General features: G+C 40.7%; 1 gene segment (V, D, J or C); it reads left to right on the top strand.

The window, feature by feature from the left end:
• The first annotated feature begins 319 nt into the window (after positions 1-319).
• On the top strand, positions 320-801 carry LOC115566057 (T cell receptor beta variable 29-1-like). The segment is given in 2 exon segments: positions 320-368; positions 476-801. Coding segments are annotated over 2 exon segments (375 nt in total).
• The last annotated feature ends 14,003 nt before the right edge of the window (positions 802-14,804 follow it).

Below are 14,804 nucleotides of genomic sequence, written 5' to 3'. Positions count from 1 at the left end.
CTGAGAGTGGAACATTCACAGTGAAGAATGTGGAGCCAGGAGATAAAGGCTTGTATTTCTGTGCTGTGAGTCAACACAGTGATACAGACACATGAGAGCGCTGAACAAAAACCTCAGTGCACTGCTGGCATATCTATCAGTGAGTGTGTGTAGCAGCTCTACTGTAGGGGGACCTCGAGGACAATCAGACAACATGACATCACACAGCAACACTCACACCTGGAACTCTTCACGTCTCTGTTGTAACGTCACACCTCCCATCACACACACTGACAGTGACTCTGCTCTCTGAGGTCATTTAGCTCAGGACACAATAATGATGACAGCTGGTCTGATCACACTCTCTGCAGCTCTGCTCTGCATTATAGGTACTGAACATTGTGATGCTGATGATTTGATTTAGTCCATTCAGTTTTCATGATGAAGAGGAGTCACTGGTGGTTCTGTAACACAACAAGATCTTTTTCTTTCACAGGTCTAATTGATGGGAGTGATGTCACTCAGACTCCTCTGCTGTTGATGATGGAGGGTCAGTCTGCCACGATGGACTGCAGTCACACTAAGGGCAGCACATATGGAGAGATGTACTGGTACAGACAGCTGCCAGAGGAGGGGATGAAGCAGATAGCTTTCACAACTGCATACAGTGATCATCAGTATGAAAGTGGGTTCAGCGCTGATAAATTTCCAGCAACGAAGAAGGATGCTCTGACTGGATCTCTGACAGTGGAGAGGCTGCTGTTCAATGACAGTGGAGTGTATTTCTGTGCTGTGAGTGAACACAGTGATACAGGTGACTGAGACAGCTGTACAAATACTCAGCTGTTGGTGACACAGTGAACTAAATACACTCACGTATTTAATCACCTGTAGGGGGAGCTCGAGTGGCAGCATATGGTTGGAAATATTCATTTTTCACAGAATACATCTGTGAAAGTAAAAATTATGGTGAAAATAATGATGATTTCCTCTAATTTTGAATCATATCATAACACATTTTATGTTAAAAATAATCTCAATATGCTTGCAGCTCTAATACAAATCTTTGATTTACCTTTGCATCCCTTTAACTCTAAAATAAGTAATCTTTCCTATAATTCTTGCATCGCAGAACACAGTTGAAACCCAGCCTGATGGTTATAATGCCAGTGCTGACTAAAAAAAAAACACGTAGAAAACATTTTATCTGTCAACCACAATCACCCCTGTGTCCAGAATCAACAAGATCCACGAAAAATGTTTGCAATATTTTGAAATCTCCTCAAAAGGGCAACAAAATGAAACAGACAGATGGACTGTGGTCACGATCTTGGAGGCAGCAACCTTCAGATGTGCTCGTATGGACAGCTGAAAAAACTGAAGCAAAGAGAGGATCTTTCACACTGATAAAGTGGACAAAAAAACATGAGATACTGTATTAAAAGGGAAGCGTAATGCGCAAATTTAAGGATCAACATGGTGATATTATCCATGACGAAGGATCCTGAACATAACAAATCTCTGTCTCCTCCCCCCCGAGGTGATCCTATAACATCCGTTCAGTCTGTCAGTCGATGCAGAAAGAGAGGAAGATGAAGACATCATGATCAGAAACATCTACAGGATCACTCTGCTGCTTCTCTGGCTCTCCTGTAGGTTCAAATTTACACTGTTTGCTAAAAACCTACATTTTTTGCAACCCTTTCTCTTCACGCAGTGTTTTTCTCTTCAAATGCAGGTCGTTCACAGAGCGTTCAAGTCGATCAGGGTCCATCATCGATATTAGGAAGTCCTAATGGTTCAGCAACAATCAGCTGCAACCATTCGCACAGTTTATTCAATGTAATACTGTGGTACCAGCAGCCGACAGGGGACGCTGGCCTCAAACTCATAGGATTAACTCAGTATACGAGCCCAACCCTAGAGGAGCCATTCAAAGAGCATTTCAAGGTGACAGGAGACGGCTCGTCAAAATCTGAACTTCATGTACAAAAGCTCAGACTTCCAGAAGACAGCGGCATGTATTACTGTGCAGCTAGTAGCACAGTGACTCAATTACGCTCTTGTCTATACAAAAACCCTCTCTGATAGTCAGCCACATAAATTCCCAGTGAAGAAGAACACACCTGCATCTAACTGCAGCCTGTGGCAGGAAATCATGACTGATATCAACCTCAAAACAGTCTTTTTCTGTGTTTAAGGGAAGGCCTTACGCTGGTATTCTCCAACGTGGATCCTATTTTCCCATGTTTTGTGTCTAAGTAACAAGAGTTTTTGAAAGAAGTCTAATATTAAGGTAGACGGCTGCAGCTGCAATGTAATCACTACAAACAATTACACGCTGCAAAAGTACGTCCACTATAATTGTGTCGTTGTTCCAAGTGTCTGACAAAATGATGAAAAAGATTCATACACAGATGGTTATCTTAATTAAAGATAAAGATCCTTTTTGTTTACCCAGAAGCAGGCGCGTTTCCTTCCGCCAAAGCCACCAGACTCCATTTGGAAAAACAGTTATTTAATCTTTGTAAAACCGACTTCATTTAAACTTGACAGGAATACAAAATAACTCTCAAGAAAACAATCCTTGTTTGTCTTTCTACTCTTTAACAATTGCTAGCTCTGTTTAAGTCTCAGTAAACTCTCTATTAATCGTGATTGATGTGACAATATCGGGACAGAAGCGTGAGAGAGGGCAGACATTAGAGAAGCTGCGGGGGGGAAAACATTTTATAACATTGTTCTGTTGGCTACAGCAGTAAATCTAAATACTGGACCTATTTCAAATTCATTTCCACACAAAAATACAGCTAAATAGGATCCAGGTTGAGAAATAACTGATTTACCCTTTAATCAACACAGCAGGATACTATACAAATCCACTGATGAAGACATGTGATGGTCCATAGTGTCGACTCCTCCTCCTCCTTCACATCCAGGCAGCTCTCTTCTGTTTGCAGTCATCATCTGTTACCATCATGATTAGACTCCTCGTATATTTAGCAGCTCTGCCGTTCTGTTTAACAGGTAAAATTCCATTAAATCCTAACTTAATATTTTCAGAACATTTGATTTTTGTCACTAAAGATGTTTATTTTAAATCTCTCTTGCAGAACTCTCAAAAAACAGTGTTCAACAGACTCCCACTGCCCTGATCAAACATGCTGGAGAAGAAGTCCAGATGAGCTGCAACCATTCAAACACTGATTTTAACATGATCCAGTGGTATAAACAGTCTGCTGGGAGAAAAGATATGGCTCTAGTTGGCTATGTACGTTTTACAGCTGATGAGGTTGAAGATCAATTCAAAGACTTTTGTGAAATCACTGGTAACGGGAAAAGTCTGTCAAGTCTGAAGATTGCAAAGAGTCGATCTGAAGACAGTGCAGTGTATTTCTGTGGTGCCAGTAGAGCACAGTGGTGCAGAAATCCTCCTTCTCCTACAAAAACCTCCTCAGACACAGCAGGTTACACAATAACACAAATTACCACATGAGGAAAACTAACCACATTGTGAATGTTTAATATCAGACAGCTGGTTCACCACCAGGCAGTTAGATTCTTATTTTATCCGTTAGGGTGCAGTGTTTCTCCACAGATCTGATGATATGTGATCTTTTATTTCTGGCCAGTATAACAACAAAATTTTGTGGATGTGACAAGCAGCTCAGTGCGTCTCTAAAGAGGAGGGACTTGGATGTTTTCTTCACACCTCCACCACCCACCTTAGTCCTCTAATTGTAGGACTCACTTACATAAAATTAGAAGGGAATCATCAGCATACATGCATGAATAGTGATGAAAAAAGCAGCAGAAACAAGACTGAGTTTAAATCCAGTCAGAAAACACAACATGTTGATCGCCATCTGCTGCATCACCTTGAATGTTATACTGGTTTCAGGTAATGGAATGAAATGTCTGATGTTTGTTCTCTTTCTCTTAAGCTCATTTACAACTACAGATTCAATGAAAGCATCAATGTTTTAGAGTAATGAGGGACAAGGCAGTCTCTTTCACTCGTTTCCATTCATCATTAATAAGTGAATGTATCCTGATTTTGTTCTGTTGATGCCTTTTACACAGGTTCCTCTCCAAGTGACCAGATTAAACAGATTCCAGCCCAGATGTTCTACCAACCTCAAGAAACAGCCAAAATAACCTGTTCCCACAGTATTCAAGACTATGATAGAATCCTTTGGTACAAGGCGTCAAAGAACAGACAGCTACAGTTACTGGGATACATGTATGGAGAAAGTGCATTTCCTGAAAAAACTGGAGTGGAAGAGACTGTGAAGATAGAAGGGAATGCAAACAAAGACAAGAACTGCACATTAACAATTGAAGAACTCAAACTGAACAGCAGTGCAGTTTACTTCTGTGCTGCTAGATTACACAGTGCTACATATCACTGATCCTCTGTACAAAAACCTCCCAATCACATGACACCACCCACCTCAAGCCTTCATGTTGGTTTGCTGATAGGAGGGTCTACTCACAGAGGAGGTTGGTGATAATCAGTATAACTACTGATAGACTGACAATACCTTTCATATCAATACAATTATTATCAAACACAAAAGACAACATGATCCTCATATTCCTAAGCATTCATTTGAACAATATTCTTGTGTCAGGTAATATCATCAAGAGTTTTTAAACAACATCTGTTTATAGTATACTGTCTTCAGCTGTAAGTACATCTGACTATGTCTTATTTTTGGTATTTTCAACAGGTTTGTCTCTCAGTGAACAAGTCCACCAGACTCCAGCTGATATGTTCAAACAACAAGGAGGAGAAGCCAAAATCAACTGTTTTCACACCATTCCAAACTATGAACAAATCCTCTGGTACAAGCAGACAAATGGAGAGCTACAGTTCCTGGGATACATGAATATTAACAATGGATATCCAGAGGATGGAGCAGGTGTGAAGATATAAGGGAATGCAAACAAGGCCCAAAACTGCACATTAACAATTGAAGGACTCAAACTGAGCAGCAGTGCAGTTTACTTCTGTGCTGCTCGATATGCACAGTGCTACATATCACTGATCCTCTGTACAAAAACCTCCTCACCACACACAATTACAGCTTTCAGCCTCTCACACCTGGAATAAGCCAGTGTAACCAATGTTGGTCTTCTTTCTCATCCAAATCAGATATGATAATAGGAGGTTTCTTATGTGCAGCTATGCAAAACTTCACCTGCCACATGCTGCCTCATACAGTGACTATAAAAAGGATACACCTAATCATTGTTTCTTCTTTTATTGCTTTTACAAATGGAATACTGGTCAATATATACAAACAACTATACAATCAGATTGCTGGTTCACCACCATACACTTAGATTCATATTTTATCCATTAGGGTGCAGTTTTTCTCCACAGATCTGTTGATATGTGATCTTTTCTTTTCTGTCCACTTTGACAACAAGATTTAGTGGATGTTAAGAGCAGCTCAGTGCGTCTCTAAGAGGAGGGACTTGGGCAGTGTAATCACACCAGCACCACCCTTCTGTGCTGCTAGATTACACAGTGCTACATATCACTGATCCTCTGTACAAAAACCTCCCAATCACATGACACCACCCACCTCAAGCCTTCATTGTTGGTTTGCTGATAGGAGGGTCTACTCACAGAGGATGTTGGAAATAATCAGTATAACTACTGATAGACTGACAATACCTTTCATATCAATACAATTATTACCAAACACAAAAGACAACATGATCCTCTTAATCCTAAGCATTATTTTGAACAATTTTCTGGTTTCAGGTAATATCATCAAGAGTTTTTAACAGCATCTGTCTCAAGTATATTACTTTCAGCTGTAACTACATTTGACTTTTTTGGGTATTTTTTTCAACAGGTTTGTCTTTAAGTGACCAAGTTCACCAGATTCCAGCTGATATGTTCAAACAACAAGGAGGAGAAGCCAAAATCAACTGTTTTCACACCTCTTCAACCTTTAATCAAATCCTCTGGTACAAGCAGACAAACATACAACTACAGTTACTTGGATACATGTATCTCAATAATGAATATCCAGAGAATGGAGCAGGTGTGAAGATAGAAGGGAATGCAAACAAGGACCAAAACTGCACATTAACAATTGAAGGACTCACACTGAACAGCAGTGCAGTTTACTTCTGTGCTGCTAGTTTACACAGTGCTACATATCACTGATCCTCTGTACAAAAACCTCCCAATCACATGACACCACCCACCTCAAGCCTTCATGTTGGTTTGCTGATAGGAGGGTCTACTCACAGAGGAGGTTGGTGATAATCAGGCTGCTCTCTTCTGTTTGCAGTCATCATCTGTTACCATCATGATTAGCCTCCTCTTACATTTAGCAGCTCTGCGGTTCTGTTTAACAGGTAAAATTCCATTAAATCCTACCTAAATATCATCAGTACAATTGCTTTTTGTCACTAAAGATGTTTATTTTAAATTTATCTTGCAGAACTCTCAAAAAACAGTGTTCAACAGACTCCCATTGCCCTGATCAAACATGCTGGAGAAGAAGTCCTGATGAGCTGAAACCATTCAAACACCAATTTTAACATGATCCAGTGGTATAAACAGTCTGCTGGGAGAAAAGATATGGCTCTAGTTGGCTATGTACTCGTCACTTCTGAAGTTGAAGATCAATTCAAGGACTTTTGTGAAATCACTGGTAACGGGGGAAGTCTGTCAAGTCTGAAGATGGCAAAGAGTCGATCTGAAGACAGTGCAGTGTTTTTCTGTGGTGCCAGTAGAGCACAGTGGTGCAGAAATCCTCCTTCTTCTACAAAAACCTCCTCAGACACAGCAGGTTACACAATAACACAAATTACCACATGAAGAAAAAACTAACCACACTGTGAATGTTTGATATCAGACAGCTGGTTCACCACCAGGCAGTTAGATTCTTATTTCATCCGTTAGGGTGCAGTGTTTCTCCACAGATCTGTTGATATGTGATCTTTTATTTTCTGGCAACTTGAAGAACAAGATTCAGTGGATGTGACGAGCAGCTCAGTGAATCTCTAAGAGGAGGGACTTGGATGTTTTCTTCACACCTCCACCACCCACCTTGGTTTTCTGATGTGAGGACTCACTTATTGAAAATTAGGAGGGAATCATCAGCATTCATGCATGGATAGTGATGAAAACAGCAGCAGAAACAACACTGAGTTTAAATCTGGACAGAAAACACAACATGTTGATCGCCATCTGCTGCATAACGTTGAATGTTATACTGGTTTCAGGTAATGAAATGAAACGTTTGATGTTTGTTCTTTTTCTGTTCATCTCATTTACAACTAGAGATTCCTGATTTGTTTTGTTGATGCCTTTTACACAGGTTCCTCTCCAAGTGACCAGATCAAACAGATTCCAGCCGAATAGTTCTACAAACCTCAAGAAACAGCCAAAATAACCTGTTCCCACAGTATTCAACGCTACAATGTAATCCTTTGGTACAAGACGTCAAAGAACAGACAGCTACAGTTACTGGGATACATGTATAGAGACTGTGTGTTTCCTGAGAAAACTGGAGTGGAAGAGACTGTGAAGATAGAAGGGAATGCAAACAAAGACAAGAACTGCACATTAACAATTGAAGGACTCAAACTGAACAGCAGTGCAGTTTAGTTCTGTGCTGCTAGATTACACAGTGCTACATATCACTGATCCTCTGTACAAAAACCTCCCAATCACATGACACCACCCACCTCAAGCCTTCATGTTGGTTTGCTGATAGGAGGGTCTACTCACAGAGGAGGTTGGAAAGAATCAGTATAACTACTGATAGACTGACAATACCTTTCATATCAATACAATTATTACCAAACACAAAAGACAACATGATCCTCATATTCCTAAGCATTCATTTGAACAATATTCTGGTTTCAGGTAATATCATCAAGAGTTTTTAACAACATCTGATTCAAGTATATTACTTTCAGTTGTATCTACATTTGACTTTTTTTGGTATTTTTTTCAACAGGTTTGTCTCTCAGTGAACAAGTCCACCAGACTCCAGCTGATATGTTCAAACAACAAGGAGGAGAAGCCAAAATCAACTGTTTTCACACCTCTTCAACCTTTAATCAAATCGTCTGGTACAAGCAGACAAACATACAACTACAGTTACTGGGATACATGGTTGGAGACAATGCATCTCCTGAGAAAACTGGAGTAGAAGAGACTGTGAAGATAGAAGGGAATGCAAACAAAGACAAGAACTGCACATTAACAATTGAAGGACTCACACTGAGCAGCAGTGCAGTTTACTTCTGTGCTGCTAGTTAACACAGTGCTACATATCACTGATCCTCTGTACAAAAACCTTCTCACCACATATAATTACAGCTTTCAGCCTCTCACACCTGGAATAAGCCAGTGTAACCAATGTTGGTCTTCCCTCTCATCCAAATCAGATATGATAAAAGGAGGTTTCTTATGTGCAGCTATGCAAAACTTCACCTGCCACATGCTGCCTCATTCAGTACCTATAAAAAGTACTCACCCCGTCATTGTCTCTCCTTTTATTGCTTTTTCTGACTGGAATTCTGGTCAATATACAAAAGATATTCAATCAGACAGCTGGTTCACCACCAGGCAGTTAGATTCTTATTTTATCTGTTCGGGTGCAGTGTTTCTCAACAGATCTGTTGATATGTTATCTTTTCTTTTCTGTCCACTTTAAAAGGAACCCCGGCTATGAAGACTTGTAAGCCCTAATAAGCCACAATTGTTCTCTTGTACTAAAATATGTTGTTAGAAACACATAAAATATTGCCATTGATTTAAAAGTCTATAATATTTAGTACATATTTTGACCTATGTAGGACGCCATGCTTTCCGCGTGCAATGCACTCTGGGGCCGATGACGTATAGTGGTTGCACTTGGTAGAATAGCTATTGACGCTAGTGTTTCTTAACGTGCGCACAGTTAAAGTAATTATAAAGTAAAATGCCACATTGTGCTGCTTTTGGATGCAATTTCCAGTCAAAAGGCAACAAGGGGACTGATGTGAGTTTACACTGCTTTCCTACTGAAAAGAAGAGGAGAAAGGAGTGGGAAGATGCCTGTGGACGGACACAACTTCCCAAAGATCCGCGGCTGTGTTCTCAACATTTTTCTCCTGATGCATTTGAGGCTTTTAGTCGACCACAACTGCTGAAAGAGCTCACCGGAGTGGCTGGGTATAAACGAAGACTAAAACCAAATGCTTTTCCGACAATTTTCCCAAATAAGGAGCCTAAACGCCCTCGGGGAGCGAGTAAAATGCGCCTTAAAAAGCGCCATAGACAAGAGACGCCGGATGCTCTCCTGAGCAGACAACCCGCTCCTGCAGTTGCCGCTTCTGTAACGTTAGGCGAACCATCGGACACGCCAGTGGTCACAGAGGAAGCCGATAATTCCCCTCTTCAGTCAGTTAAGCAATCAGTAAGTGTAATGTTACAGTGTTCTCCAAATATGACCGATGCTGCCACTCAGACAGATTCAGTCACGTCAGATGCAGCGGTACAGTGGCCAGCTAATTATCTATAAAGCACACGACAGCTCTGGATGCTAATAATCTCCAAAATTATTGATATTGGAATAAGTTTGATCACACAATAGCTTACCGTGAACATTTGCTGACAAAAATTGGAACTCTTGACAACAAACACTCTCCCTCTCGGTTACCATGGACAGTGTTGGGAAAGTTCACTTTCTACATGAACTAGTTCAAAGTTCAGTTCACAAATTTTAAAATGAACTAGTTCAGTTCATAGTTCATAATTCAAAATTTTGAACTAAGTTCACAGTTCCGAAAATGAACTAGTTCATAGTTCTTTTTTTTCCAATATGTTGATGCGAGCTTTCATTTTTCAAAATTATTGCCACAGCCCATATAGAACCACAGACGGCTATTATTCTATCAGTTTTAACACTGAAACTGCAGCTCTCCCACAATATTCTGCAAAACCAGGTTGTCCAGCTGCGGCTGGGAGATGAAGACAGCGGAGCCTCTACTGTATGCCGTTAATGGTATTTGGGTGGTAGAGGATCTGTTTTGGCTCGCTGTTGCTGTGTCTCTTCATTTTTTCTTCACTTGCACATACCTTGAAAGGCTCACCAGGTGCTTTAGTTCAATGTGCTGTTTCAGGTTTGCGGTACAGAATAGAGTACAAATTAAAAATAAAATACATAAATAAGTAAATAAATAAATAATTTAAAAAAAAGAAGAAGAAGAAAGGGAAAAATAAAATAATAAATAAATAGATAGTTCAGACAGTGGCTTCAGGGAAAAACTTTTCATTATGACTCAGTAAGGTATTACTTTTTTTGTTATTTAACAAAATCAGAGATTTAAGCAAAGAGCTCAGTTCCAGGAGAAAAGGAGCAAATTTAGGTAGTGATTTTGCAAATTTTTGTTTGTGAATAAAACATTTTGCATAGGATAACAAAGTTCATCATGTGTTCAAGAGCATTATCTTCTAGGTTAACAGCAAATAACATGTTTAAGGGTAAGAGAATGGACAGAGTTAGCAGCATCTAAAAAATGAGATTCAACATCACTCCAAAACTTTTTAGATATATCACAATAAAAAAACAGATGTGAAGCCTTCATTTGTTTTTGCCTCCATGCTTAGCACATTGATGACGCATGCGCGGTGCGACTCTGTGGAGGCTGGTGTTGCCAGTGTAGTGTCCGTTCAGGACGAAATAATCTGTGTTCGTTTGGTAATGCTTCACTGCATGTTTGGTATGCAGCTGTTTCTGTCTGAAATAGTTAAGTTTCGTTTTGATCGAAAGTAAAGCGAGTTGTGTGTAGAAACCTCTCGGCCAGCGTCCTTTTTATACACAACAGCCAGACTGGGTGATTTTCCGTTATATATTACTGTTCACGGTGTGTTTTAGCCGGTTTTCGCCTGGAAGGCTCGATGGAAATCTGGCACTGTCTTGAACTAAGTTAAACTGTGAGAACGCGCCGTTCACAAACGTCAGAATGAACGCGTTCACAATAACGTTCATCAGGCAAAAATACAGTACGTTCAGTTCACGTTCACCCAAAATATGAACGAGTTCATGAACGATCGTTCATTGAACGCGTTCAGGCACAACACTGACCATGGAGACGAAGTTGCCGCACATACACCACCGGTTTTGTCCCACTCTCGCCTCATCCCGTCTTTCTGGCTCTTCATTTTGATGCTCGTTTTGTGAAACATTGTTAGTGCTGTCCTCCTCATTAATGTTTCGCTTGGGTTCAATTTGAAAAGGCTGAACAGATGACATGTTTATGTTGCTGAACAGTCACAACAGGGTCCCGAAGCCCACCAGTGCAACTTTATGACGACACTACCCAGAGTGCATTGCGACGTTAACAATAATGGCGACCTACGAGTTAAACTATTTTTACAAATGTTATAAAAACGAAGACATCAAGAAGGTTTTTTTATATCACTTTATTATAACTGATACTAACATTTATCTTTTAAGAACTACAAGTCTTCATAGCCGGGGTTCCTTTTAACAACAAGATTTAGTGGATGTGACGAGCAGCTCAGTGAATCGCTGAAAAGGAGGGACTTGGACGTTTTTCTTCACACCTCCACCACCCACCTTGGTTTTCTGATTGGAGGACTCACTTACATGAAATTAGGAGGAATCATCAGCATACATGCATGGATAGTGATGATAACAGCAGCAGAAACAAGACTGAGTTTAAATTCTGTCAGAAAACACAACATGTTGATCGCCGTCTGCTGCATCACCTTGAATGTTATACTGGTTTCAGGTAATGAAATGAAACGTCTGATGTTTGTTCTTTTTCTGTTAATCTCAGTTACAACTAGAGATTCCTGATTTTGTTTTGCTGATGCCTTTTACACAGGTTCCTCTCCAAGTGACCAGATCACACAGATTCCAACCGAAATGTTCTACAAACCTCCAGAAACAGCCAAAATAACCTGTTCCCACAGTATTCAAAACTATGATAGAATCCTTTGGTACAAGACGTCAAAGAACAGACAGCTACAGTTACTGGGATACATGGTTGGAGAAAGTGCATTTCCTGAAGAAACTGGAGTGGAAGAGACTGTGAAGATAGAAGGGAATGCAAACAAAGACAAGAACTGCACATTAACAATTGAAGGACTCAAACTGAGCAGCAGTGCAGTTTACTTCTGTGCTGCTAGATTACACAGTGCTACATATCACTGATCCTCTGTACAAAAACCTCCCAATCACATGACACCACCCACCTCAAGTCTTCATGTTGGTTTGCTGATAGAAGGGTCTACTCACAGAGGAGGTTGGAGATGATCAGGCAGCTCTCTTCTGTTTGCAGTCATCATCTGTTACCATCATGATTAGCCTCCTAATACATTTAGCAGCTCTGCCATTCTGTTTAACAGGTAAAATTCCATTAAATCCTAACTTAATATTTTCAGAACATTTGATTTTTGTCACTAAAGATGTTTATTTTAAATTTCTCTTGCAGAACTCTCAAAAAACAGTGTTCAACAGACTCCCACTGCCCTGATCAAACATGCTGGAGAAGAAGTCCAGATGAGCTGCAACCATTCAAACACTGATTTTGATATGATCCAGTGGTATAAACAGTCCGCTGGGAGAAAAGATATGGCTCTAGTTGGCCATGTATATGTCACTTCTACAAAGGTTGAAGATCAATTTAAAGACTTTGTGAAATCGCTGGTAACGGGGGAAGTCTGTCAAATCTTAAGATTGCAAAGAGTCGATCTGAAGACAGTGCAGTGTATTTCTGTGGTGCCAGTAGAGCACAGTGGTACAGAAATCCTCCTTCTTCTACAAAAACCTCCTCAGACACAGCAGGTTACACAATAACACAAATTACCGCATGAAGAAAAAACTAACCACACTGTGAATGTTTGATATCAGACAGCTGGTTCACCACCAGCAGTTAGATTCTTATTTTATCCGTTAGGGTGCAGTGTTTCTCCATATATCTGTTGATATGTGATCTTTTATTTCTGTCCACTTTAACAACAACATTTTGTGGATGTGACGAGCAGCTCAGTGCGTCTCTAAAGAGGAGGGACTCGGACGTTTTCTTCACACCTCCACCACCCACCTTGGTCCTCTGATTGGAGGACTCACTTACATAAAATTAGGAGGGAATCATCAGCATACATGCATGGATAGTGATGTAAAGAGCAGCAGAAACAAGACTGAGTTTAAATTCAGAAAGAAAGCACAACATGTTGATCGCCGTCTGCTGCATAACGTTGAATGTTATACTGGTTTCAGGTAATGGAATGAAACATCTGACGTTTGTTCTCTTTCTCTTAAGCTCATTTATAACTACAGAGTCAATGAAAGTGTGGCGAGCGTAGGGAGGACACAAGACACAGTAATATCGAATTGCCTGTGTTCAAAGGGTAGCAGGGCTGACGGGTCCCACTCGTAGCCTACTGACTGCAACAACGCAACCTTGGGACTTTCACCCAAAGATTTAACTCTGTCAATTGATCTCAGGACACGCAAGTAAGGTCACTCATTAGGCATGAGCCGTGGTTCACAGTTAAATACACTTTATTATCAAATATTAAAACAATGCAGCGCCCACACAAATTGTAAAAAAGAGACTATTCAGCCTGAGGCTCGCTGGTGTGGAGAAACTAGTGAGGGAAGGGGTCCAAACAAAATATCATAAGTCACCCGGGCACGTGACAATCACACACTCACACACACTTTGTGAATAACCAAAAATCCCAGGGAAGCACAGCATACAGGGAAGGAAGGGACACCACCACCCAGGTCACCAGCACCACCACCACCACCGGCCTCTGCAAAGAAAAGGAACACAAGAGAATAGTCACACAGTGAAACAAAACTAGTATAAAATGGAAACTGGGCAAATTATACTCAAACCAAACAATATTCAATCTATTGCCCAGAATAAACCAACTATAAAGACAAGAAAAGAAAGCAAATAGCACAAATTGTATGCAAACAAACCTGCCACCACCACCTGCCCCAAACAAATGAATTACACTAGTTAATTAAATCAAATTAACCAAAAGGATATAAAAAGTCCGGACAGGTGGGGTAAAGAAAACAAATAAACAAAAACCAAGTTGAGGTGTCAGAATGAAACTAAACACATGGCCACGAAGGCACACTTAAGATAGCAGTGACTTAGCAACGAAACAGCTGCAAAGCAGCGGTAATGCAGCGGCAAAGCTGCGACAGAGCGGCGACAAAGCAGCAGCGGTCAGCTGATCGTGACTTTTCTTATGTCACACGGATCGTTCGGCCCAATGGCTGTATCTCATCTAAAAATAACAAAATTAACACTATTAAAATTAGCCTACCATACCGGTTTCAAGCACCGCAGTAAAACTACAACACACCTTTTGACCGGATCGGATACACACACACAGTTGTGAGAGAGTGAGAGACACATGCGGCTACCGGCATTTACCTGCAACCATGCTAACGTTAGCTTAAAAGTGTATCGACCAAGATAGTGCAGACAAAGTGGACCAGCGCACGCCAAGCGGGGCACGTCAGCTCAGCCGCTCTGCAGCAAAACATACATGTGCTATAAGAACAAAGGGATCAACACCTGGCAACGTGGAAATGACGAGCAGCGTACAATCCTACCTGCCGAGAGCCAAAACTTCTGGACCGGAAGTGACGCGTTAGACAGGGGCGCAAAGAGAAAGGACCGGGAACAGCTGCCGCATTTATACTCTGTTCCGCCTACAATGGGTGGCTACCATTGGTGCTCAATTAATGACCAGATACAAAAGCATTCTGCTGCTACAAAAGCATCAACGTTTTAGAGTAATGAGG

Source organism: Sparus aurata, chromosome 16 (genome assembly GCF_900880675.1).
Source record: "Sparus aurata chromosome 16, fSpaAur1.1, whole genome shotgun sequence".
NCBI lineage: Eukaryota > Metazoa > Chordata > Actinopteri > Spariformes > Sparidae > Sparus > Sparus aurata.
The sequence above is the reverse complement of the archived record's forward strand: the minus strand, read 5'-3'. Positions and strand labels throughout refer to the sequence as shown.